The sequence below is a fragment of the Lasioglossum baleicum genome, chromosome 17, assembly GCF_051020765.1.
Source record: "Lasioglossum baleicum chromosome 17, iyLasBale1, whole genome shotgun sequence".
NCBI classification, from domain to species: domain Eukaryota; kingdom Metazoa; phylum Arthropoda; class Insecta; order Hymenoptera; family Halictidae; genus Lasioglossum; species Lasioglossum baleicum.
The window spans coordinates 6,560,527-6,584,515 of NC_134945.1; the positions used below are offsets into that span (position 1 = coordinate 6,560,527).

Consider the following 23,989-nt stretch of genomic DNA (forward strand, 5'->3'; position numbering starts at 1 on the left):
TTCAGCCATTACATATAATTTGCGCTAATTTTCACTATCATGTTCGTAATCAGAATGTCAAAGTACGCAAGAGTCCAGGGTATAACAAAATCGGAGGGCTGTCGCTTTAGAAAAATATAATTGCATCAAATAAGAATAAAAAGAAGATAGAGACGGTGAATTTATGAAAAAATTCTTCTTGTTTCAGATGAGTTCAGGAGTAAGGTTGCATGCGAGGATGACGTGATCAATCTTCTCTGTTATCCGGGACAAAGGGTCGCCATTTTCAGCGCGTCATTCGGCAGAACGGAACACGAATCACTTCAGTGTCCACAGCCACGTGGTGTGAAGGAAGAAAGTAAGTAAATTTGAGTGGTTTATTTCCTGCGATATTATTCCCCTTATAACTTTCTGCTCTGTTAAAAACAGATGGCTCACGGTGTTCTTGTCCCCATAAAATCGATATTTTCTCAACACGTTGACCACTAAGTCGGTCATATACAGGGTGTCTCAAAATTCCTTCAACATCCGGAAGTGGGAGGTTCCTGAGATCATTCGAAGCAACATTTTCCTTTGCAAAAATTGCGTCCGCGGCTTTGTTAACGAGTCATTAACGAAAAATCAGAGCGCCACCTAGACGCGTGCCAATCTTTGTTAACATAACCATAAGTTGACTAAGATCTTGCATTCAAGAATACATATGTAGTCTTGTTTCTAAAACTTGGTGTTCCAATATAACTTTCTTACGGAACAATTTATTTCAAATAGTAACATTTTCAGAAACTTGAAAACTCGTTTAGATAGTCTGCTCAACACGGGTATCCTATATACAATTTTTGGGCACATTGGTAGCAGATTGGCAGCAGATTGATAGCAGATTGGTAGCAGATTGGCAGCAGATTGATAGCAGACTGGTAGCAGATTGGCAGCAGATTGGTAGCAGATTGGTAGCAGATTGGCAGCAGATTGGTAGCAGATTGGCAGCAGATTGATAGCAGATTGGCAGCAATTTTTTCAAAATTGTAATCAAATTATTGAGGTACAAAATTTGCTTTTTAGGGGTGCGAGTGGCAAGCAACCCTTTGAGCAACACCTACAAAAAAATTCAAGAACTATGTTCTGTTAGATTATAAATAAATGTCTGATACATTGTAAATGAAACAGTAGAAATTATTGTTACTAAACTACGCACTAAATATCGATTCTAAAAAAGAAACGACAAAATACAGTTTTCCTGATTGATGCGTGCGTGACCCATCGGTCAGAATTCGCTTGAAATATTGATGGATATGTGACCAATTATTAAAGCTGATGTTTCCATCACCTACTAAACAACTAGTGACAAGTCACTCGTTGAACCATCGTTGAACCTTCTGGTTTCGATTGGCTACCCTTTCACGCGACTTCCAGTTAATAGAAAAACCATTTTTGACACAGTGAATACATAGATCAATTATCTTTGTTCGCAGCATGCATAGCGCCACATGCAACGGAAACCGTGATGTCTTTGTGCCATGGAAAACGCCGTTGCTCGGTGGTAGCGAACAGTTCGACGTTCGGCGAACCTTGCACCCCTGATAGCAGAACTTACCTGAGGGTCGTCTACACTTGCGGTGAGTCTTGCTTCTTCTTATCTTCGATAATAATAGCATCTTTGGCTGAATCTCGCCTGAGGAAACCAGAAATTTTCAACATTCAATCCTATCAAAAGGGGGAATAAGAATAACAGGAAAATCTCTGTCCTTTTTTCTTCTTTCGAAGTATGTCATGTTTTATCCTGTCCCAACGGAAGATGTCTCTGCTGTAGTCCTGCAGATTTTGGCGAGAGAATGCCGAAAATCCAAGTTTCAATGTTAGGAATTCACTGGTTTAAAAGTTATAGCTGTGCAAATTTCAACCGTTTACAGGTTCTGTACTCCAAATTCGCCATTAAAATCGCTCAAGCTTAAACACTCATCACTTTTAAACTACTGAATTCGTCAGATTAAAATTTGGATTTTCAGCATTTTCTCGCCAGAATCTACAGAATTCCATAAATAAATTTTTACAAATTACATTTTTGTATTTTTTTGCAGATTACAAATTTTATACTTGATAAATTGAGAAGCTTTGTCGACTAAGCCTTCAGTGGTGCTACATGTACTCACGAGGGAACCCTGTCGAATGAATAATTCAATCAATTTAAAACTCTGACTGCGACTGAATTGTTTTGCGTTCTTAAATACATAATTCTTATTCGCCGACGAATTCTTATCCACCTAGCCAGATGTCTAGATGTTATATTTCATCTTCGCATTATTAAAATGTCCGCGATGATCTCGTCACAAAAATAATTTGCATAGGAAATCACTACAGACAATGTTTAATATTATAAATTACAAAGGCGTCAACAGCCATGAACAGCATTTTTGTTGGAAAGCATTTTTTCAAGCACTCGGCGTAGTTTTTTGTGCTCTTTTGAAGGACAATTATCGCGCCAGAAGAAACACGATTTTACAATTCGGTAAAACTTATTTTATATCGTATTTCATTTATCGATGAACAGTAACAGTACAAATGCATAAAAATCCGCAGCCTAGTGGTTCGAAATAATTCTGCCGGATAAAAAAAAAAGAGAATTGGGAATTCTGTGAATTTTTCCAACTGTTCTGCGAGCAAACCCTTTGTGCTCGAATCTTCAGCCACATAAAGTATAAATGTTACTATTGACTATTTCCATACATTCTACGGCATGGTTTTTTTCCGGGGGGGGGGTGGGATGAAATTGATATCATCCAACCAGAAGTGATAACGCACTCTGCTCGCAATCACCGGAAAAATCCAGGTCAAATTCATTGAACATTTTTTCTCGAGTGACCAATGGACCGGAACATTTGTTTTCGCCAAATGTTTGGTTTCCTCTGATCTCTTATGAAACCGTGCACTCGGAAAAATATTCGTCGCTGTATAACAAATCCCGTTGGTTTTATTGCGAAGACGAGCATAACTGCACAAAAGGATGCTTTCGATTTAATGCTGATTGCAACCGGACACGATCGCGCGACTATGAAAACTGATCTCTGCATATAAATACGCAGAATTTGATGAACACTATACCCACGGGGCGCTAAAAATGACTGTCGCCTCGTAAGAACGACAAGATTGAATATTTGACTTGCTGTTTACTTTACCGGACTCAAAATTTGTGCCTTTTTTCTACGAATTATGATGCATTTGGTATGTGATCCAGTAGATTTGAACGAGGAGAACCTAGGAATGGAAGTTTCGATCCTGTAGGATCAATGGTTCAGGAGTTATGGTCGCTTAAAGTTGAGCATTTTTCAGTGTTTTTGACAGGTAAGGGCGCCACCATATTGGTTTGTAGGGAAGTCCTCGAGCCGTACCTTGCCCCCGTCTCTCGACATAATCCTAACCACTCAGGTAAGCGGCATGCGACCGTAACTACAAACCAATATGGCGGCGCCCTTCCTGTCAAGAAACTGGAAATATGCTCAACTTTAAGCGACCATAACTCCTGAACCATTGATCCTAGAGGATCGAAACTTCGATCTACATAATTCGTAGGAGAAAGGCACAAATGTTGAGTACGATAAAGTAAAGAGCAGCCTTTTATTTAAATAAAAATTATCCATGTTATTGATATGAGTAGTGTTAAAATTAAAAATTAAAATTAAAATAAAACCAAAAGATTTGGTCGCGTCTGTCGTGTAGAAATTGTTGCGCCTATAGATTTTGTTCGATAATTAGCAAAATTGCTTCATAATTAGTAATGAACGATCGAACCGTTGCGCCGAAAGCATTCAACATTTATTAACATAAAACACGATCGCTGGAAGAAACATATTCGCGGAGGATTTACTGTAGTTCTAAAAGAAATTCGACGGGGCAAAGAGTTGAAGAAGACCGGGGTATAATTTCAGTGAACGAACACGAGCAGAAAGTGGGCAACAGTGCGAGTGGGGCCCGGCCGTTATTCGGTAACGTGGACGCGATAATTTAACGGCACTCGCGGCAGGGAACGATGGGGGGAGTGTCATTAAAAATATCCGCGGCTGAATCCGGATGAGTTCTCAACCCAGTTAGGAAAAGAAAGGCGATAGGGGGTGGTGGTGGATAGGGTTTACCCCGGAGTCTTCCGGGTTTTCCGGCGGACGAGGGGGTGCGGGCTCTCGCGAGAACACAATGAAATAACTTCGTGTTACAGGCAACGGACTCCGCTCGTTATGGCACATTGTGTGCCCGATGCCTGGGCGAATTCTTCGACGGAGAAACGTGGGCGGTTGTTAAAGGCCGAGCAGTATCATTATTCCGGAATTTTACGCGAAAATGCACCGGCGAGATGGCGGGCGATACACCGCTGGGGGAGTCGTTAGTGTGGCCCGTGGCTAGATACGGGGGATGTTTTTTGAAAATTTTACGCTACGCCAGACGGGGCTCAGATTACAAAATTGCCTCTCCACGTGGCTCCGACACCGCAGTTCTCTTTGTTATACTCTTGGTTCGTACCCTTTTTTCCGGTTGCTCCTCCGCGTTCTCCCGGGGACGATCGTCGCGTTTATGGAGGAGCAAGGCGATACTGTTTTCTTTCCGCGCGAGCTGTTCGCTCGTTTCGATGCTGTTTCTCCGGCTGCCCCGCGATTTCCATGCTCGTCCACGGCGGCTGTAGAGATGGATCCGGAATTTTCTCGGATAGTCTCATAAGTTAGATGTACAGTGAACTCCCAGTAATGTTCGGATTATGGAAAATCGATGGTACATGGCTAAATACTTTCTAATGTATCCTTCAATAGCAACAGCAATTTTCATTGCGAACCATCAAGTCATCCTCAATAACGTCATCCGTCAGCTTTTCAACTTCAATTTCTCAACATCAATTTCAATTTTTCAATTTCGATTTCAACGTCAATTTTTCAATTTCAACTTCAATTTTTCAACATCAATATCAACTTCAATTTCAACATCAATTTTTCCATTTCAACTTCAATTTCAATATCAACTCTTCAACTTCGTTTTCAATTTCAATTTTTCCATTTCAACTTTAATTTCAACTTCAATTTTAGCTCTCCTATTTCAACTTCAATTTCAACTTCAATTTCAACTCTTCCATTTCAACTTCAATTTCTACTCTTCCATTTCAACTTCAATTTTTCAATTTTAACCTCAATTTTTCGATTTTATCTTCAATTTAAAAACTTCATTTTCAACTTCAATTTTTCAGTTTCAACTTCAATTTTTCATTGTGAATATCAATTTTTCATTTTCAACTTAAAGTTTTCAATTTCCACTTCAATTTTTGAGTTTCAACATCAATTTCTCAATTTTAACATCAATTTTTCAATTTCATTGCGTTAATATCAACTTCAATTTCAATATCAGCCCTTCAACTTCAATTTCAATATCAGCCCTTCAACTTCAATTTCAATATCAGCCCTTCAACTTCAATTTCAATATCAACTCTTCAATTTCAATTTTTCGATTTTATCTTCAATTTAAAAACTTCATTTTCAACTTCAATTTTTCAATTTCAACTTCAATTTTTCATTGTGAATATCAATTTTTCATTTTCAACTTAAAGTTTTCAATATCCATTTCAATTTTTGAGTTTCAACATCAATTTCTCAATTTTAACATCAATTTTTCAATTTCATTTCGTTAATATCAACTTCAATTTCAATATCAGCCCTTCAACTTCAATTTCAATATCAACTCTTCAAATACATGACTAAACACATAGTGTAACCTTCAAATGTAACCTTCAATAGCAACAGCAATTTTCGTTGGGAACCATCAAGTCATCCTCAATAACATCATCTAATAGTTTCATTTAAAATTGCAATGTGAAAGAAAATTTCTGTGCTTTCTTTTGGCACATACAACACAATTATTGAAAATCCTATTAAAAGGGCTTCCGGTAGGTAAAGTGTTAATATTGAACCATAACGCGTTAAACTTTTTGTGAGATGCTAGAACAATTGGTACACAACGAGAACAAAATTTTTGGTAAACATTGCAAGCTGTGGGAATTTTTAGAGAAAATAATAAAAGTTGTATTTTGCAACAGACTGGAACACAATATTTTATTTTGTCTTTTCATATATTTCATACGTTGAAAATAATGTAATCGCATTTTTTAAAAATTCTTCTAATGCTGTTGCTGTTTTAGATTACATTTTCCCATTTTCGTCACAAATGCATAAAATCCGCTGGCCTAGATATCACACTACATTGCAGACATTATCGTTTAAACAATTTAGAAGTATTACTAAATTGGAGTAAATTCTAATAAAGAAATAGTACAAACGGACAATAACTCCATCTTGTCTCGCACCGCTTAGCCAAGTAATTAATAGTTTAGACTAGCCGTCAGAAACTTAGAAGTCAGATGAGGCATTTGAAAAGTTTGGTCAAGATGGACCAAGCCACCACCGTTCGATAGTTAGTCTAAAGTGTAGTTGAACGACGATGGTCCGACAGGATTCAACCTTCGAATGATTTATTCTCCAGTTTGCCCGAATTTGGGGAAGCCACAAAGACAGTGGCTACAAGCACTACTGCAACTTCGAACTTCTAATTTCCAAAAAATTGTGTAGAAAAGAAATGATAAGACAGTTAGTGAAGCTGAAATCTCCAATTAACGCGAAAATTCAGTGAAACAGATTGGACGCGAGCGTTGAACGAGCATTCGGCGACCGGTGGCACCGCGTTCGAAAGGGAATTGCGAGAACCATAGACGAACCCTTTCCATTTAGCATGGCCGAAAATCGGAGACACTAAGGTATTGAAGGTTACCATTGGGTACGGCGCACGGTGGCGGCGTTTCGGTGGCATACGACCGATAATTATTCACTTCCCACCGCTTCAAACAATGGCTATTAAGCCCCGGCGCTTTCGTTCGAACTGACTGGCCATTAAGTACAGAAACGAGCCATCCGGAGTGAAAAGCCATCAGCGGAACTTCCCGCGAGCCGGGGCTCGCGTCAATCGTCCCCGACGCTTTTTGGGTCAATCGACGGCATTAACGTGGGACCTTCGACCCGCCCGCGCGACCATTTTGTTGTTTGCTCATTAGGCCGTCCGCAAATTGAGATAGGCTCCGCGCATTTTTACCTCGACCAATTATCCCAGGTATCGTTGTTTCGTATTATGCTGCGAGGCGGGAACCCGCCATCGCAATTCCAATTATGCTCGGCGCCTGTGCACTCCATTATACGGGGTGTCTCGAAATTCCTTCAAAATCCGGCAATGGGAGGTTCCTGAGATCATTTGGAGCAACATTTTCCTTTGCAAAAATGGCGTGTTAACAATCTGCTGCCAATCTGCTATCAATCTGCTATCAATCTGCTGTCAATCTGCTGCCAATCTGCTGCCAATGTACTACCAATCTGCGATCAATCTGCTATCAATCTGCTGCCAATCTGCTATCAATCTGCTACCAATCTGCTGCCAATCTGCTATCAATCTGCTATCAATCTGCTATCAATCTGCTGCCAATAAGCTGCCAATCTGCTATCAATCTGCTACCAATCTGCTGCCAATCTGCTATCAATCTGCTATCAATCTGCTGCCAATCTGCTATCAATCTGCTACCAATCTGCTGCCAATCTGCTGCCAATCTGCTATCAATCTGCTATCAATCTGCCACCAATATGCCCAAAAATTGTATACAGGATACCTGTGCTGAACAGACTATCTAAACGAGTTGGGACAATAAATGTTATAACGTGTTTTTGGTGTGAAAATAGAGATATCGTTATCGTAGTTTATTCATTGATTATTCACGTTCCCTTGCACTCTTTTCTTGTCCCGTATAGACTGAGGATGTTTATGCAAATTTGGAGAAAGTGGAAACAAATAAAATTTGATTGTCAGTGGTAGTAGCCTTTCTATAGATCTGAAATAAATCAAATTCTATGGAATTTTATATCCTAACATTTCTTTTTAATTTTCAGAAGCCATAAAGATGAGGTTACATTTGTTTTCGACTTAATTATATTGTTGAGACTCTGTGATGGAGCATTGTAGTCTTCTTCTTCCATGAATGAAGCCATACAGATGAGGTTATATTTGTTTTCGAATTAATTATATTGTTGAAACTCTGTAATGGAGCATTGTAGTCTTCTTTTTCCCAGGAATATATTTATATACTATCATAATACCGCCCCATTGACTTTCAACGTGTACCACTCACCTCGCCCGAGACGAATGAAAATGACGATTGAATAAAAGGTGAAGAAATCAATTTACCTGTTAGAATTTCTCTCTCTCTCTCTTATTGTTTATGCATGCAGGATTACACCCCAGTCTGTTCTGAATTGCAAAGTGACTTGTCTATTTAATATTTCGCTGCGGGGGAATATGATCGTAAAGTCGCAATCAATTCTCAGGTTTTCCCGATGTAATGGATTGACGTATTTTCTTATTTTTTAAATTAAAATTGCTTCAAACTAAAGTTAATTAATATTAGTCAAATATCAGGTCGTTAAGTAACGAAACTTGACGAACGAAACGCAAATGTCAAACGCATTTGTCAAGTTTCATACTTAACGAGCTGAAATTCGTTAAAAGACAGTTTCTAGTTAATCATGTGATATTTGTTTTATGTAAATTGCAATGCAATCTGGAGTGAATAATCTATCTATGGTCGGAAGGAATGTTTAATTTTCGAGTTAAAACAGCTCCGAGTGTGAAAGGATTAAAATAAAGTCATGATCAGTTACCGAATGAAGTGAAATCATTGAAAAATGGAGATTTCACTTCTAGAATTGAATTCCGACGGCTCGATGGGAGGAAAGAAGCACGAAGAGAGTGCCTGCTAGGCGACTGGCGCGTATAGGGGAACGCAATTAATCACGGGGCTCGCGTGTCATGTGTCATTGCCCTATACCGACAGCAAGAAACCGGCAATCAGAGCTTAACGCGCTGATCTGGAAGTGATACGTCAGTTCGTAGCCGGTTTGGCGAAAAACGCGATTAATATTGCATCAGCTTAAGAGACGCGTTACGTCTTGATTTCTTCGGCCGTGAATCCGAGCCCCGTCGTTAGTATGCAATTAGACCGTCCCGGTGTGAATATTTGCATTCACGCATCTATCATCGGGCGTGCGCTCTCGTTCCGCGGGTTATTTGCACGTGTTACACGTCCGCGTCTGTCACGGATCCGCTGTTAATTTTCCTCCGCAAGTTCCTTGCGGCCCTCTCACGCTAATCGGTCCAAACGATTCGAATAAATTAACCGACCACCGGGAGTCGGTGAAATTTAACACCACACCGAAGAAGATTAATTAGATCGCTCGATGCGAAGATTAATGTCGAGCGTCGAGCAACACACGTTTGCCGACAGATTAGTCCAGTCGATGAATAATCATAAGGGGGTGTTAGAGGACAATGGAAGGAACACAATTATTAACTTTGGGACCTTGTTTGGACTAGTAACGAGGTAAACATACTAAAAGTCCCCTTTTTCGGTTTTCCTCTTATATCTCGGAAACTATGTGTCCTAGCGGTAAGACCATTCTATACAAAATTAAAGCTGACAAAACGTGCCACAAGATTGATTCTATTCAGTTTTTCGCTATCTCGCATAGTTTCCGAGATATCCGCGCTCAAAGTTCACTAATTGTGCTGAAGAGTTAGCTAGTCAAATAATAAAAATAGTGAACTTTGAACGCAGATATCTCGGAAACTATGCGTCCTAGCGGTAAGACCATTCTATACAAAATTAAAGCTGACAAAATGTGCCACAAGATTGATTCTATTCAGTTTTTCGCTATCTCGCATAGTTACCGAGATTTAACTTTGGTTCTTTGTTTGGACTAGTAACGAGGTAAACATACTAAAAGTCCCCTTTTTCGGTTTTCCTCTTATATCTCGGAAACTATGTGTCCTAGCGGTAAGACTATTCTATACGAAATTAAAGCTGACAAAATGTGCCACAAGATTGATTCTATTCGGTTTTTCGCTATCTCGCATAGTTTCCGAGATATCCGCACGAATTATTTTATTTTTATTAATTGTTTTATGCATAAACCATACACTATTGATCACGGACTTACTATTATCGCAGAAGACAAGAGAGATTACAGACGATAACATGAAAAACCGACGTAGAACAAGCAGCGTGGAAAAGAAAATGGCAGCGTAAGAATAAAAATGACGGAAACCTGTACAGAAGGCGAGAGAAAAGCTGTTTCCGGTCTTTCCGAATAAAAGACGAGAGCAAGTATCGCGGCTGGCCGTAATTCCTCCGTGTTTACTATCCGTGATAACGGAATAGGATGGCTGTCCGACGAAACACAGGATTCAGAAATCACGAAAGACATCCGCTGTTTCCGCCTGACGTTCGTTCCGCGCTATTTACAGTTCCGCCGCGCTCTTCTTCCCAAGAATTTTACTTCCGTCCCGCTGTTGCCGAGACAATTATTTGAGGACGTAATGGCCAATGAGGGCGTAGATTCTTTGTCAGTCACCTTCGCATTCTTTTTGTTCGACGTTTCGTTCAACGAAATCGAAAGATTTCATTCGAATCCGATTTATTTCTCGTTTGACCATATTTCCATTAGCGCAAACGTACCAGCGCAAATTATTCAATGATTAGTGGATTATCCCTTAATTGAATTTCCATTACCTGGCCGATGTACAAAGAGTCTACGTTACTCTCCTGTAATTGTGATTTTATGAAAAATACTTTCTGTGGAACTTCATATTTCATTTTAAGTATTAGGTAGAGGGTCCCTTTTTTCCGTTTTCCCCTTATATCTCGGAAATTATGCGTCCTAGCGATAAGATCATTCTATACAAAATTAAAGCTGACGAGATGTGCTACAAGATTGATTCTATTCAGTTTTTCGCTATCTCGCATAGTTACCGAGATTTAACTGTGGGTCTTTGTTTGGACTAGTAACGAGGTAAACATACTAAAAGTCCCCTTTTTCGGTTTTCCTCTTATATCTCGGAAACTATGCGTCCTAGCGGTAAGACCATTCTATACAAAATTAAAGCTGACAAAATGTGCCACAAGATTGATTTCATTCAGTTTTTCGCTATCTCGCATAGTTTCCGAGATATTCGCGCTCAAAGTTCACTAATTGTACTGAAGAGTTAGCTATACAGCTTTTTCACAATTCGTGAACTTTGAGCGCTGATATCTCGGAAACTATGCGAGATAGCGAAAAACTGGTACGAATCAATCTTGTGGCACATTTTGTCAGCTTTAATTTTGTATAGAATGGTCTTACCGCTAGGACACATAGTTTCCGAGATATAAGAGGAAAACCGAAAAAGGGGACTTTTAGTATGTTTACCTCGTTACTAGTCCAAACAAAGACCCAAAGTTAAATCTCGGTAACTATGCGAGATAGCGAAATACTAGTCCGAATCAATCTTGTTATTTATAACAACATTTATATTATATAACATTTATAACCACGAGGATTTTTAATGCAATTACAGATTAAATGTTTGATCGTAGAAAAGAACGTGCAAAATCAATTTTGAATGATCACAGATTTTACAAGGAGCTATCCACTTGGCAATAGAATAATCGTGGTGATCCAATAATCCGTGAGAAACTGAAGACAGCCTCTTGACAGGCCTCGGTACTCCACCATTTTTCTTCATTCTGTCACTCCGGCTGCTTTTGTTCTCCCCTTTTCCCCGTTTATTTTCTTATTTTTGCCAGCGCTTCGTTTTCCGGTACGTCATCGAGAAAATTTAACGAGGACAAATGAAGTGGAAAGGATACGAGCTGCTCCTGATTCCAGGAAGAGCAAACTTTCGTTCATACTTCGTCCGCTATGTCTCATAAATTTTCTATTAGTTACCGTACTATTCTTCGAAGTTACGTGACTCGAGATACTTCGATCGATTCAATTATCCCCTCTAATTACATATTTCAAAAATCGTTGTTTATATTAATGTTCCATCAAGTATTCATGTTTTAATATTTTATGCTTCTACAGGGTGTCCCAGCTAACTTGACCACCTCGAATATCTGGTCTGGATTACAATGCAATATTTAAAAAAAATTTTTTTTTAAAAAGCCTATGCGTTTAGGAAATATAAATTATTTAATTATTTATTATTTAAATTGAAATATCTCTCGAACTACCAACTTTTCGACATACATGGTTCAGTACTTTTTTATAACGAATGTCCAGCTGCATCGATTGATGTATTAAAGAGTACCTCATTCCATGAAAAAAATGAAGTTGACCTTGGAATGACCTTGAAAACATGATGAAAATTGAAAATGGATATGACTGCTGCATCAGCACTTCCTTGGCTTAAACTTTTTATTTGAAGTATTTTTTTCTCTGGAATTTAGTTTTCGAGATATTCCAGGTGGTCAGGATGAACGCCCCACCCTGTATATTTTCTGAATAAATGGACATGCTGCGGTCAATTGTTTATTTGTAAGGGCAAGAAGACTCGCCACGTATCTAATAAGGCTGTTCACGGTGTCACACCATCGCGCACTACATCGGAAAGTACTTTGATGTACGCGGATAATTCATGCGGATCCAATTAGACTTTGAGATCGGCTCGTAATTATTCCGGGTCAATGGTCTAACGCTGGGACGAACTCGAAGAAGGGCGACCACCGCAGCCACGCTCTCCAATGGGCATCATATTTAGAATGGGAATTACGTTTGATTTCGTCCATCTGCAACACCAACAGTTGCCCGGGCGCAACAATAGCACGGCTTTTCAGTCTGTGTCCAACTTGTGCTCCATCATTTTTGACAAGCTTCTCTCGGGAGCCAAGTGGAAATTTTAAAATCTGCGAAGCTACGGAGCTAATTTACTGGCAAGAGATGAAGAATTGATACCATATTTTTTTTTAAAATTTGAACTGAAAATGAAAACGAAAAAACTCAAAATAAAAATTTGGACAACTTTCTGAAATTTGAAATGTGTATTAATTGAATTATTTCGAAAAAAGAATTAACGATATGTTGTTTGTACAATTTTATAATTCGTTATACAGTGTTCCCGCGATTGATGTGACTTTCGGGTATGCGGATGATGTGACTTTTTTATCCCCACTAAAAATAAAAATTGTATCCGTGTCCAACTTGTGCTCCATCATTTTTGACAAGCTTCTCTCTGAAGTCAAGTGGAAATTTTAAAATCTGCGAAGCTACGGAGCTAATTTACTGGCAAGAGATGAAGAATTGATACCATATTTTTTTTTTAAATTTGAACTGGAAATGAAAACGAAAAAACTCAAAATAAAAATTTGGACAACTTTCTGAAATTTGAAATGTGTATTAATTGAATTATTTCGAAAAAAGAATTAACGATATGTTGTTTCTATAATTTTATAATTCGTTGTACAGTGTTCCCGCGATTGATGTGACTTTCGGGTATGCGGATGATGTGACTTTCTTATCCCCACTAAAAATAAAAATTGTGCAGAGTTTTCCATGAAACAAACATGGCAAAATTTTGTCAAAATAACAAGTTCTATTTATTTATCTTAGAAGAATTATATGGTTTCTATCTTAAATTGCCATGTAGCTATTTTAATAAAGCTGCTGGGTAAGCTTCACTTTACCGGACTCAAAATTTGTGCATTTCTCCTATAAATTATGATGCATTTGGTATGTAATCCAGTAGATTTTTAGCCGGGGAACCTGCTGATCGAAGTTTCGATCCTGTAGGATCAATGGTTCAGGAGTTACGGTTGTTTAAAGTTGAGCACTTTTCAGTGTTTACCTGTCAAAAACACTGAAAATGGCTCAACTTTAAACAACCATAACTCCTGAACCATTGATCCTAGAGGATCGAAACTTTGACCTGCAGCAATTCTACTGTATTGCTAGCTAGGAAGCTAGGAAACTAGGAAGAAATGTTTAATTTTCCAATTAAATTTCAAGTTTGAGTGCAAAGAGTAACGGAACGAAATCTACCAGTATGCAAAGTTTGGACAAAATTTGAGTCCGGAAGCCTTCTTCTTGTCAGAGACATTCGAGTCGTTCCGTCGAATGTTTAAAAAATGATTCCCTTCGCAAGAGTGTCCGCATGTTAATACGAGTCGCCATACCCTACACAGGTCGGGAGTAGCTGAAGCGATAAAAACCGCCGTGCGACGACGCGACGGGGAAATTCGATCTCGAGTTGAAGAATATTCGTCCCGTGGCGTGTACGCTTGTTATTCCCAAGGCTTTTTCGTTGTCGGATGTATGCGCATATTTTGCTCGCCACTAGGAAAAGCTGCGTACCTTATGGAGGCCATGGCTGACTCACTGTTAAATTAGAATACCAACCCGGCATACTTCGTCCTTTTTTCGTCCCTCCAGAGAACCGCGTGCAACAGCGGCAAGAACAGCATTGACTAACGAGTTCTGTTTCCCAGTCAGAAGTTCGACGTTGAATAGGAACAGGTCGATATAGACGAGCATAACTCCTAGTTTCACCATACCACCGACATTCTTACCATTTTCCATCGCTCCATAACTGTCGATCACTCCATATCTCGCTTAGTTTTAGTAATAGAGAAAAAAAACGTTATAGGACAATATTAACCTAACTAAAACTTTCTTCAAGGTCACTTTTCTCTAGATATCAAGGTCATCAATCTTTTTTTTTAATGGAACTACTATATTTTTTTTATTGTGATGTAGTAGAAGGGGTGAAGTCCTCTTCAATGACATATTATACAATGACCTTCGTGTGACCTTGGAAAAATCCAAAACGCAATTAAAGTATGTAATGTATGTATGTAATACAGGTTTGTAATACACTGGTAGGGGTGAATAGTAAGGGTGAAGTCCTCTTCAGTGACATATTATACAATGACCTTCGTGTGACCTTGGGTATGAAAAATCCAAAAAGCATTTCAGGTATGTAATGTATGTATGTAATGCACTGGTAGGGGTGAATAGTAGTGAATAGTAGGGGGTGAAGTCCTCTTCAATGACATATTATACAATGACCTTCGTGTGACCTTGGAAAAATCCAAAACGCAATTAAAGTATGTAATGTATGTATGTAATACAGGTTTGTAATACACTGGTAGGGGTGAATAGTAAGGGTGAAGTCCTCTTCAGTGACATATTATACAATGACCTTCGTGTGACCTTGGGTATGAAAAATCCAAAAAGCATTTCAGGTATGTAATGTATGTATGTAATGCACTGGTAGGGGTGAATAGTAGTGAATAGTAGGGGGTGAAGTCCTCTTCAATGACATATTATACAATGACCTTCGTGTGACCTTGGAAAAATCCAAAACGCATTTAAAGTATGTAATGTACGTATGTAATACAGGTTTGTAATACACTGGTAGGGGTGAATAGTAAGGGTGAAGTCCTCTTCAATGACATATTGTACAATGACCTTCGTTTGACCTTGGGTATGAAAAATCCAAAAAGCATTTCAGATATGCACTATATGTATGTAATACACTGGTAGGGGTGAATAGTATTGAATAGCAGGGATGAAGTCCTCTTCAATGACATATTATACAATGACCTTCGTGTGACCTTGGGTACGAAAAATCCAAAAAGCATTTCAGGTATGTAATGTATGTATGTAATGCACTGGTAGGGGTGAATAGTAGTGAATAGTAGGGGGTGAAGTCCTCTTCAATGACATATTATACAATGACCTTCGTGTGACCTTGGGTATGAAAAATCCAAAAAGCATTTCATGTATGTAATGTATGTATGTAACACAGCTATATAATACACTGTAATGCTTTTTGGATTTTTCATGCCCAAGGTCACATGAAGGTCATTGCATAATATGTCATTGAAGAGGACTTCACCCCTACTACTACATCACAACAACAAAAAATATAATAGTTCCACTAAAAAAATTGATGACCTTGATATCTAGAGAATAAATGACCTTGAAGAAACTTTTTCCCCAATCAGTATATTACCCCTTCGGTTAGGTTAGTATTGTCTATAACGTTTTTTTTCTATTACTAAAACTGAGCGATATATTCATGCTGGTCAAGTTATCTGGGACACCCTGTATAGTGGTCGCGACAAATAATTTAGAAACACCCTGTATCGATACGAAGTTTGAACTGTATTTGAAAATTTTATCAACTTCTCAGTGTTTCGTAGTAACAGTGTTTCCACGATTATTATTAAATTACAGTTAGGTTCTGAATGGATTCTATGTTTCAGTAAAGCTGCAGTCATAATCTATCTTAAACGTGAATAAAGATTCCTGATAATGTATGACGTCCAACATTTTATCCGTTGAGCCGAGTAATAAATGGACGGACTTTCTATTATAATGCGACACGTGAATATCTGATCGCAAACAGCGATACGGATTATTAATTAATAGATTATTGATATATATATACTGTTATTAATAATAGCTTATCAGTCGACTCGGGCTCGCTCATTGTGAATTTACGCGGCACCTGCAAATACCGAACGGGGACATATCACTGCAGAGGCATCCGGTTTAGTGGAATCAGAAATCTGGTGATATATAAATACATCACAAGATTATATTTGATGGTTGCATTTTCGTCGATAACACTAGCAAATAATTTAGTTGCACGCTTTTCTATTTCTTTGTTTTCTATTAATATAAATAGTCTCCGAAATTTATGATTTTTATAGCGGACACGAGTTCATTCTATAATACTTACTAGACTGCAGATCTATATGCATTTATGGCAAAATTGAGTAGATGAAATACAAAATTGTTCACAAATTTTTAAAGTTGAAGACGTCAATATAATTAAAATCATTGAGGGAAGAGATAATAGTCGATTTAGTTTCTATTTCTTGCAATCAAATTTAATTTCTATTCCTCATGTAATCTGCTATCGAAAATTAGGCTGAACCTGACGAAACCAAAAATTTTGAACTTTTTTAATGTAATCCTGTAGTTTTTGACGAGACAATGCCGAAAATCCAAGTTGTAGTATCATCAGTCCACTGGTTCAAAAGTTATGCGTGTTTAAAGTTGAGCGTTTTTGAAAAACGCTGAAAGTCGCTGTACTTTGAACACACATAACTTTTGAACCAGTAGATTCCTAACATTGAAACTCGGATTTTCGGAATTCTCTCACCAAACTCTACAGAATAGAATAAAACAAGTTAAAAAAATGTTGATTTCCGGAGGTGAAGTCTAACCGACAATTATGTTTAAGAGTAATATATATTTAAGGTACCCCTAGTTCTACAATCTGATTGAGTCGTGCTTTGCTTCAAGTTCTAGCAACCGTCCTGCAATAGATCCAAAAAAGACTACAAATATTTGAAACATTTTCTTCCTTGTGCATTTTCCATAGCCAAATGTGTTAATTAAGCGCACTCATTCCATGTAATATTTACATTTATATTAAATGCAGTACACTTTATAGTGTAGTAATGTAATGAGCACCATTTGCATAATAGCAAACTCGTATTTGCATCGGGTCCTTCGATTCAACGAGCGTTTCACATTCGTCCCTGTTCTTGCTGCTTTGTATTACGTAACCTAACACTCAGTTTTGCTATGCGAATGCGTCCAATAATCGGTTTCTCACAATTGGAGAACCAGTAACTTACAATATATTAGTTAATGCATCCGAAATGACTTCGGACTCTCTCAGAAGTTTTACTTTTAATTTACGGATAATTTCGATTACTTAGCTGCAGATATGGCTTTACCAAACAAATACTTCGGAATCAGTATAAATAATGTTCCCACTATAATGCAGATCGAAGTTTCGATCCTCTAGGATCAATGGTTCAGGAGTTATGGTCGTTTAAAGTTGAGCAATTTTCAGTGTTTTTGACAGGTAAACACTGAAAAGTGCTCAACTTTAAACAACCGTAACTCCTGAACCATTGATCCCACATATACAGAAATTTACAACATTTACTATTAAAGCTTTATTCACACAGTTTCAATGGAATCAGTATAAATAATGTTCCCACTGTGATGCAGATCGAAGTTTCGATCCTCTAGGATCAATGGTTCAGGAGTTATGGTCGTTTAAAGTTGAGCAATTTTCAGTGTTTTTGACAGGTAAACACTGAAAAGTGCTCAACTTTAAACAACCGTAACTCCTGAACCATTGATCCCACATATACAGAAATTTACTACATTTACTATTAAAGCTTTATTCACACAGTTTCAATGGAATCAGTATAAATAATGTTGCCACTGTGATGCAGATCGAAGTTTCGATCCTCTGGGATCAATGGTGCAGGAGTTATGGTCGTTTAAAGTTGAGCAATTTTCAGTGTTTTTGACAGGTAAACACTGAAAAGTGCTCAACTTTAAACAACCATAACTCCTGAACCATTGATCCCACATATACAGAAATTTACAACATTTACTATTAAAGCTTTCTTCACACAGTTTCAATGGGATCAGTATAAATAATGTTCCCACTATTTGCAACGAATTCACAATTGAAGTTCATTTAATAGGTAGCACTCAACGTATCAAGCGATACATAATACAGCATGATTTAATTAATTCTTCGTGAATATGTTTCCCCTACGGCCAGTAATTAAATTAACTGACGAGAACCCAGTGTTTAAACCAGCGTCTGGGTTATTTAATTACGTTTTACTTGCACTTCCGTGATATTCGCAATTGTTGCCAACAAATCTGTGTTACTTTATTTCCCTGGCTGCTTCCGTCCCTCCGTACATGTTACTGAATAATTAAGAACCGAGTAGGAGGGATATGAAAATTCGCAGTTGCTGTTCCGTTCATTCGCTGCACTCATTTGCATCTGCCTGTCCATCATTCGCAGACTACACCGTTAAAACCGAAGCCGCGGCGTCCAGCTAGGCAATTAGCCAGTGAAAAGCAGATTTTATGCCATTGCCTCATTCAAACTCCAAAACACAATGATTACTTTCCTATTTAATCCTTTGCGCTCGGAGCTCTTTTTATTCGAAAATGAAATGTTTCTTCCGACCTAGAATTATTCCATTATGATTTTTTTTTATTTCGTGGAACTTTGCTGTACCTACTGAAATTATTTTGCAAGTTTCTTTTAAATGTTTAAAACACAAATTTTACATAAAAATTTTAGAAAGCTCAATTCTAATACAAATTTAATAAATAAAGAATAAAATGAAGAATAATAAAATAGAATAAATGGAATAAAATAGAATAATAAAAGAATAAAATGAAGTGATTCCAAATGTTTGTATTCCCATAACAATTGCAAGTAGCATTATTCACAATATTACTCGTTAACAATTGTAATTAAAAGTTTTATTAAATATTAAATATTTAAAATATTTATTAAATATTCAATATTTAAAATATTTATTTAATATTCAATATTTATAATATTTATTAAATATTCAATATTTAAAATATTTATTTAATATTCAATATTTAAAATATTTATTCAATATTCAATATTTAAAATATTTATTAAATATTCAATATTTAAAATAAATGAATTAAATATTTGAAATATTTATAATTAGATTATAAATAGACTGTGAATTTTATACATTTACAATAAAAATGATTGGGTCAAAAATGTAAAGCAGTAGGAAGAAATTATTCCAGGAGAAATAAATTCTTTTTTTAGTAGCTTGTAATTGGTGCAGAAAATGTTTATTTTGCACAAAAGTCCGTAGTCTAATAGTTGGGAATTTTAAAGTCGTTTTAGATCTTCCATTATTCATCTCGTTACTTCACAAATATTTGATTTCGAATAACGATTTAAAGTCTGATTATGATACAAACTGTGCCGGCGAATTTCTTCGAACAAACAAGTTCAAGAAGTAAACGAGAAAAGGAGTTTCATAGAACACAGTGAACTTTTGATGAGTTACGATATTCGAAAGTTAAATGTTCCTCGTCAGGAAATTCTCTTTGTGGAAGATTTCCTGACAATACGTGTCAATCAAGGATGGGAAATTTGTCGCGCGAAATGTTCGGAAAGAGAGAAATGGAAATCGAAGAAGAGAGCGTCGATTTAATATTCCTTACGATATTTTTGACAGAATTGTTAAAGTAAATATTCGAGGTGAGACGTATTCTCGGTCTGTGGGAGAGCTGTTTGAAATGTTTGAATACTCCTCGAAGAATCTCATGTCCTGATTCCGAAATTGCCTCTTGGCACGGAATAAACGGAAGAATATCTATTTTATCCTCCGCGTTCACGTTTTTTCCAGCCTGGCGAATAAATTTATCCACTAGTGCGGTTCTTATCGCCTTAATAACGCAGTCGTGTTACTTAATTTTTAAATAATCGCAATACTTACAGTGGCTCCCATTAATTCCTCAAATAATATTGAATTTATAAAATTTCGTATTAATTTAATGCTATTTTTAATTCTATTCAATATTATTTGAGGGGTAATATTATTTATAAAAATTTATATAGAATTTAATATTGTTTTAAAATAGCATTAACTTAATATGAGATATTATACATCCAATATTATTTGAGGGGGCAACATTATACAAAATTTCCATAAATAAAATTACTCCCTCAAATAATATTGAATATATAAAATTTCATATTAATTTAATGCTATTTTGAATTCTATTCAATATTATTTGAGGAGAAATATTATTTATAAAAATTTATATAGAATTTAATGTTATTTATAAAAATTTATATAGAATTTAATGTTATTTATAAAAATTTATATAGAATTTAATATTGTTTTAAAATAGCATTAACTTAATATGAGATATTATATATCCAATATTATTTGAGGGGGTAACATTATACAAAATTTCCATAAATAATATTTACTCCCTGAAATAATATTGAATTTATAAAATTTCGTATTAATTTAATGCTATTTTTAATTCTATTCAATATTATTTGAGGGGTAATATTATTTATAAAAATTTATATAGAATTTAATATTGTTTTAAAATAGCATTAACTTAATATGAGATATTATACATCCAATATTATTTGAGGGGGCAACATTATACAAAATTTCCATAAATAAAATTACTCCCTCAAATAATATTGAATATATAAAATTTCATATTGATTTAATGCTCTATTTTAAATTCTATTTAATATTATTTGAAAGGTAATATTCATTCATTGATGACGTCGCATGCCCGTGCTGTCATCTAGCGATTTCCTGTCAAAAACTCTGAAAACTGCTCAACTTTAAGCAACCATAACTCCTGAACCATTGATGCTACAGGATCGAAACTTCTACTAGATTACATACCAAATACATAACAATTTATAGGAGAAAGGCACAAATTACCCGTCAAAAACACTGAAAAATGCTCATCTTTAAACAACCATAACTCCTAAACCACTGATGCTACAGGATCGAAACTTCAATGCAGAATTTTGGAACGTTTATTTCATACATTTTTCGCGAGAATCATTAAACGATTCGCGATGCACCATGGGTAAAGATTGATCTCTATCTTTGAATAATATGATATTTATTTGGAATGTTTGCTTTATCTAGACTTCTGCTCAACAGGAATTAAATTTAAATTGGTCCACACGTGATATCCAGACTCTCTCGTATTCCGCGCGGCCTCACTACGTTAATATTAATATTTAGGCGACGATAATTGGCTCGTTTGAGCGCGATCGATCAAAAGCTTCGACGCGCTCTTCAGCATCGTTTCACTTAAATTGCCGGCAACGCGTTTTCCATTGACGTCTAGCTGCTCGCCAGCGCGCGGTGGCCTCTGTCGAAAAATTCTGTGACATTTTGCCGGAGAATCGACTTTTTCGCGTCGAACTTTTTCAACGCGTTGCCTCCGAAATGTTTGTCAACCTCGAAAACAAAGAATTTTGTGGGAATTAGAATTAATGCGAAACAGTTCAAATTTTCTGCACAATAAGTTGCACTTATGAACTCCTATTTAATATTCTCCACACTCCCCTGTTCTCTCGTTATTTATTATTTATTAATATTATTTATGGAAATTTTATATAATATTACCCCCTCAAATAATATTGGATATATAAAATCTCATATTAAGTTATTGCTATTTTATATATAAAACAATATTAAATTCTATATAAATTTTTATAAATGATATTACCTTTCAAATAATATTGAATAGAATTCAAAACAGCATTAAATCAATATGTAATTTTATATATTCAATATTATTTGAGGGAGTAATATTATTTATGGAAATTTTATATAATGTTACTCCCTCAAATAATATTGCATATATAAAATCTCATATTAAGTTATTGCTATTTTATATATAAAACAATATTAAATTCTATATAAATTTTTATAAATAATATTACCTTTCAAATAATATTGAATAGAATTAAAAATAGCATTAAATTAATATGAAATTTTATATATTCAATATTATTTCAGGGAGTAATATTATTTATGGAAATTTTATATAATGTTACTCCCTCAAATAATATTGCATATATAAAATCTCATATTAAGTTATTGCTATTTTATAAAACAATATTAAATTCTATATAAATTTTTATAAATAATATTACCTTTCAAATAATATTGAATAGAATTCAAAATAGCATTATAAATTCATATGAAATTTTATATATCCAATATTATTTGTGGGAGTAATATTATTTATGGAAATTTGATATAATGTTAACCCCTCAAATAATATTGGATATATAATATCTCATATTAAGTTAATGCTATTTTATATATAAAACAATATTAAATTCTATATAAATTTTTATAAATAATATTACCTTTCAAATAATATTGAATAGAATTAAAAATAGCATTAAATTAATATGAAATTTTATATATTCAATATTATTTCAGGGAGTAAATATTATTTATGGAAATTTTGTATAATGTTACCCCCTCAAATAATATTGGATATATAATATCTCATATTAAGTTAATGCTATTTTAAAACAATATTAAATTCTATATAAATTTTTATAAATAACATTAAATTCTATATAAATTTTTATAAATAATATTTCTCCTCAAATAATATTGAATAGAATTCAAAATAGCATTATAAATTCATATGAAATTTTATATATCCAATATTATTTGTGGGAGTAATATTATTTATGGAAATTTGATATAATGTTAACCCCTCAAATAATATTGTATACATATATAAAATCTCATATTAAGTTATTGCTATTTTATATATAAAACAATATTAAATTCTATATAAATTTTTATAAATAACATCAATGTGAATTTTTCAATTTCCATTTCAACTTCAATTTTTCAATTTCAATTCAATTTTTCAAAATCAATGTCAACTCTTTAATTGCAACTTCAATTTCAATTTTTCAATCTCAACTTCAACTTCAATTTCCATTTCAAGGTCAATTTTTCAATTACAACTTCAATTTTTCAACTTCAATTTCACTTTCAATTTGTCCTACAAATTGTTATGTATTTGGTAAGTAATCCAGTAGATTTGTGTCCGGGACGGCTGCATGGTTCAGGAGTTATGGTTGCTTAAAGTTGAGCATTTTCCAGAGTTTTCGACAAGAAATCGCTACGATGTTGCGTTTTAACTGGTCCGGGTTATTAACGCGATCTCCCCATAGAGCCAAATACAAATTAGCAAACTAGAATGCAGATGGAGCTAGCGAACTCTGGATGAAAACGAGCCCAAGCCCCGCCATTGGAGGATTAAATTCTCCGTCGTTGTTTTCATAAAAGTTGCTTCTAAACAGTTTCGAACAAGCAAGCAGGAAGGCGTGTTCGTTCGAGTTGTCAGAGTCGCGGAAGATCTAGGATAATCTCCTCGCTTGGTGACACTTGGAAGTTTCGCTGTATACGCGACGAAGGAATTACCGAAAGATCGACGTCGAGATGTTACACATTTGGGGGCTGGCGTATCCTAAGCCTGCGAAGAAGTACTATCAGAAAAGCGAATTGAAGAGCGACCAGAGGCGAGTTTTCCGTATTCATACGAGGAGCACCACCCTAACCGGTCGCCCCATTCGGCCGCGCGATAAATTCGCCTCTGTTGACGCGGGAATTGAATTTCCTGTAGCATTGCCCGAAGGCCACGACAGAAAGTCGAACGAATTTTTCGTTCTATATGCTAGCCGGGATGCGTCCACTATACACCGCCCAAGCGAAATTTCG

General features: G+C 35.8%; 1 protein-coding gene across 4 annotated transcripts in view; it reads left to right on the forward strand.

Annotated features, from left to right (window-relative positions):
* The window catches only part of LOC143217609 (uncharacterized), a 380,663-nt gene that overhangs the window by 278,168 nt on the left and 78,506 nt on the right, over positions 1–23,989 (forward strand). For all 4 annotated transcript variants that reach the window (XM_076442080.1, XM_076442083.1, XM_076442082.1 and 1 more), the window contains exons 4-5: positions 188–337; positions 1,449–1,592. In XM_076442080.1, coding sequence (XP_076298195.1) covers positions 188–337; positions 1,449–1,592 — 294 coding nt within the window. The remainder of the gene's footprint in view (positions 1–187; positions 338–1,448; positions 1,593–23,989) is intronic.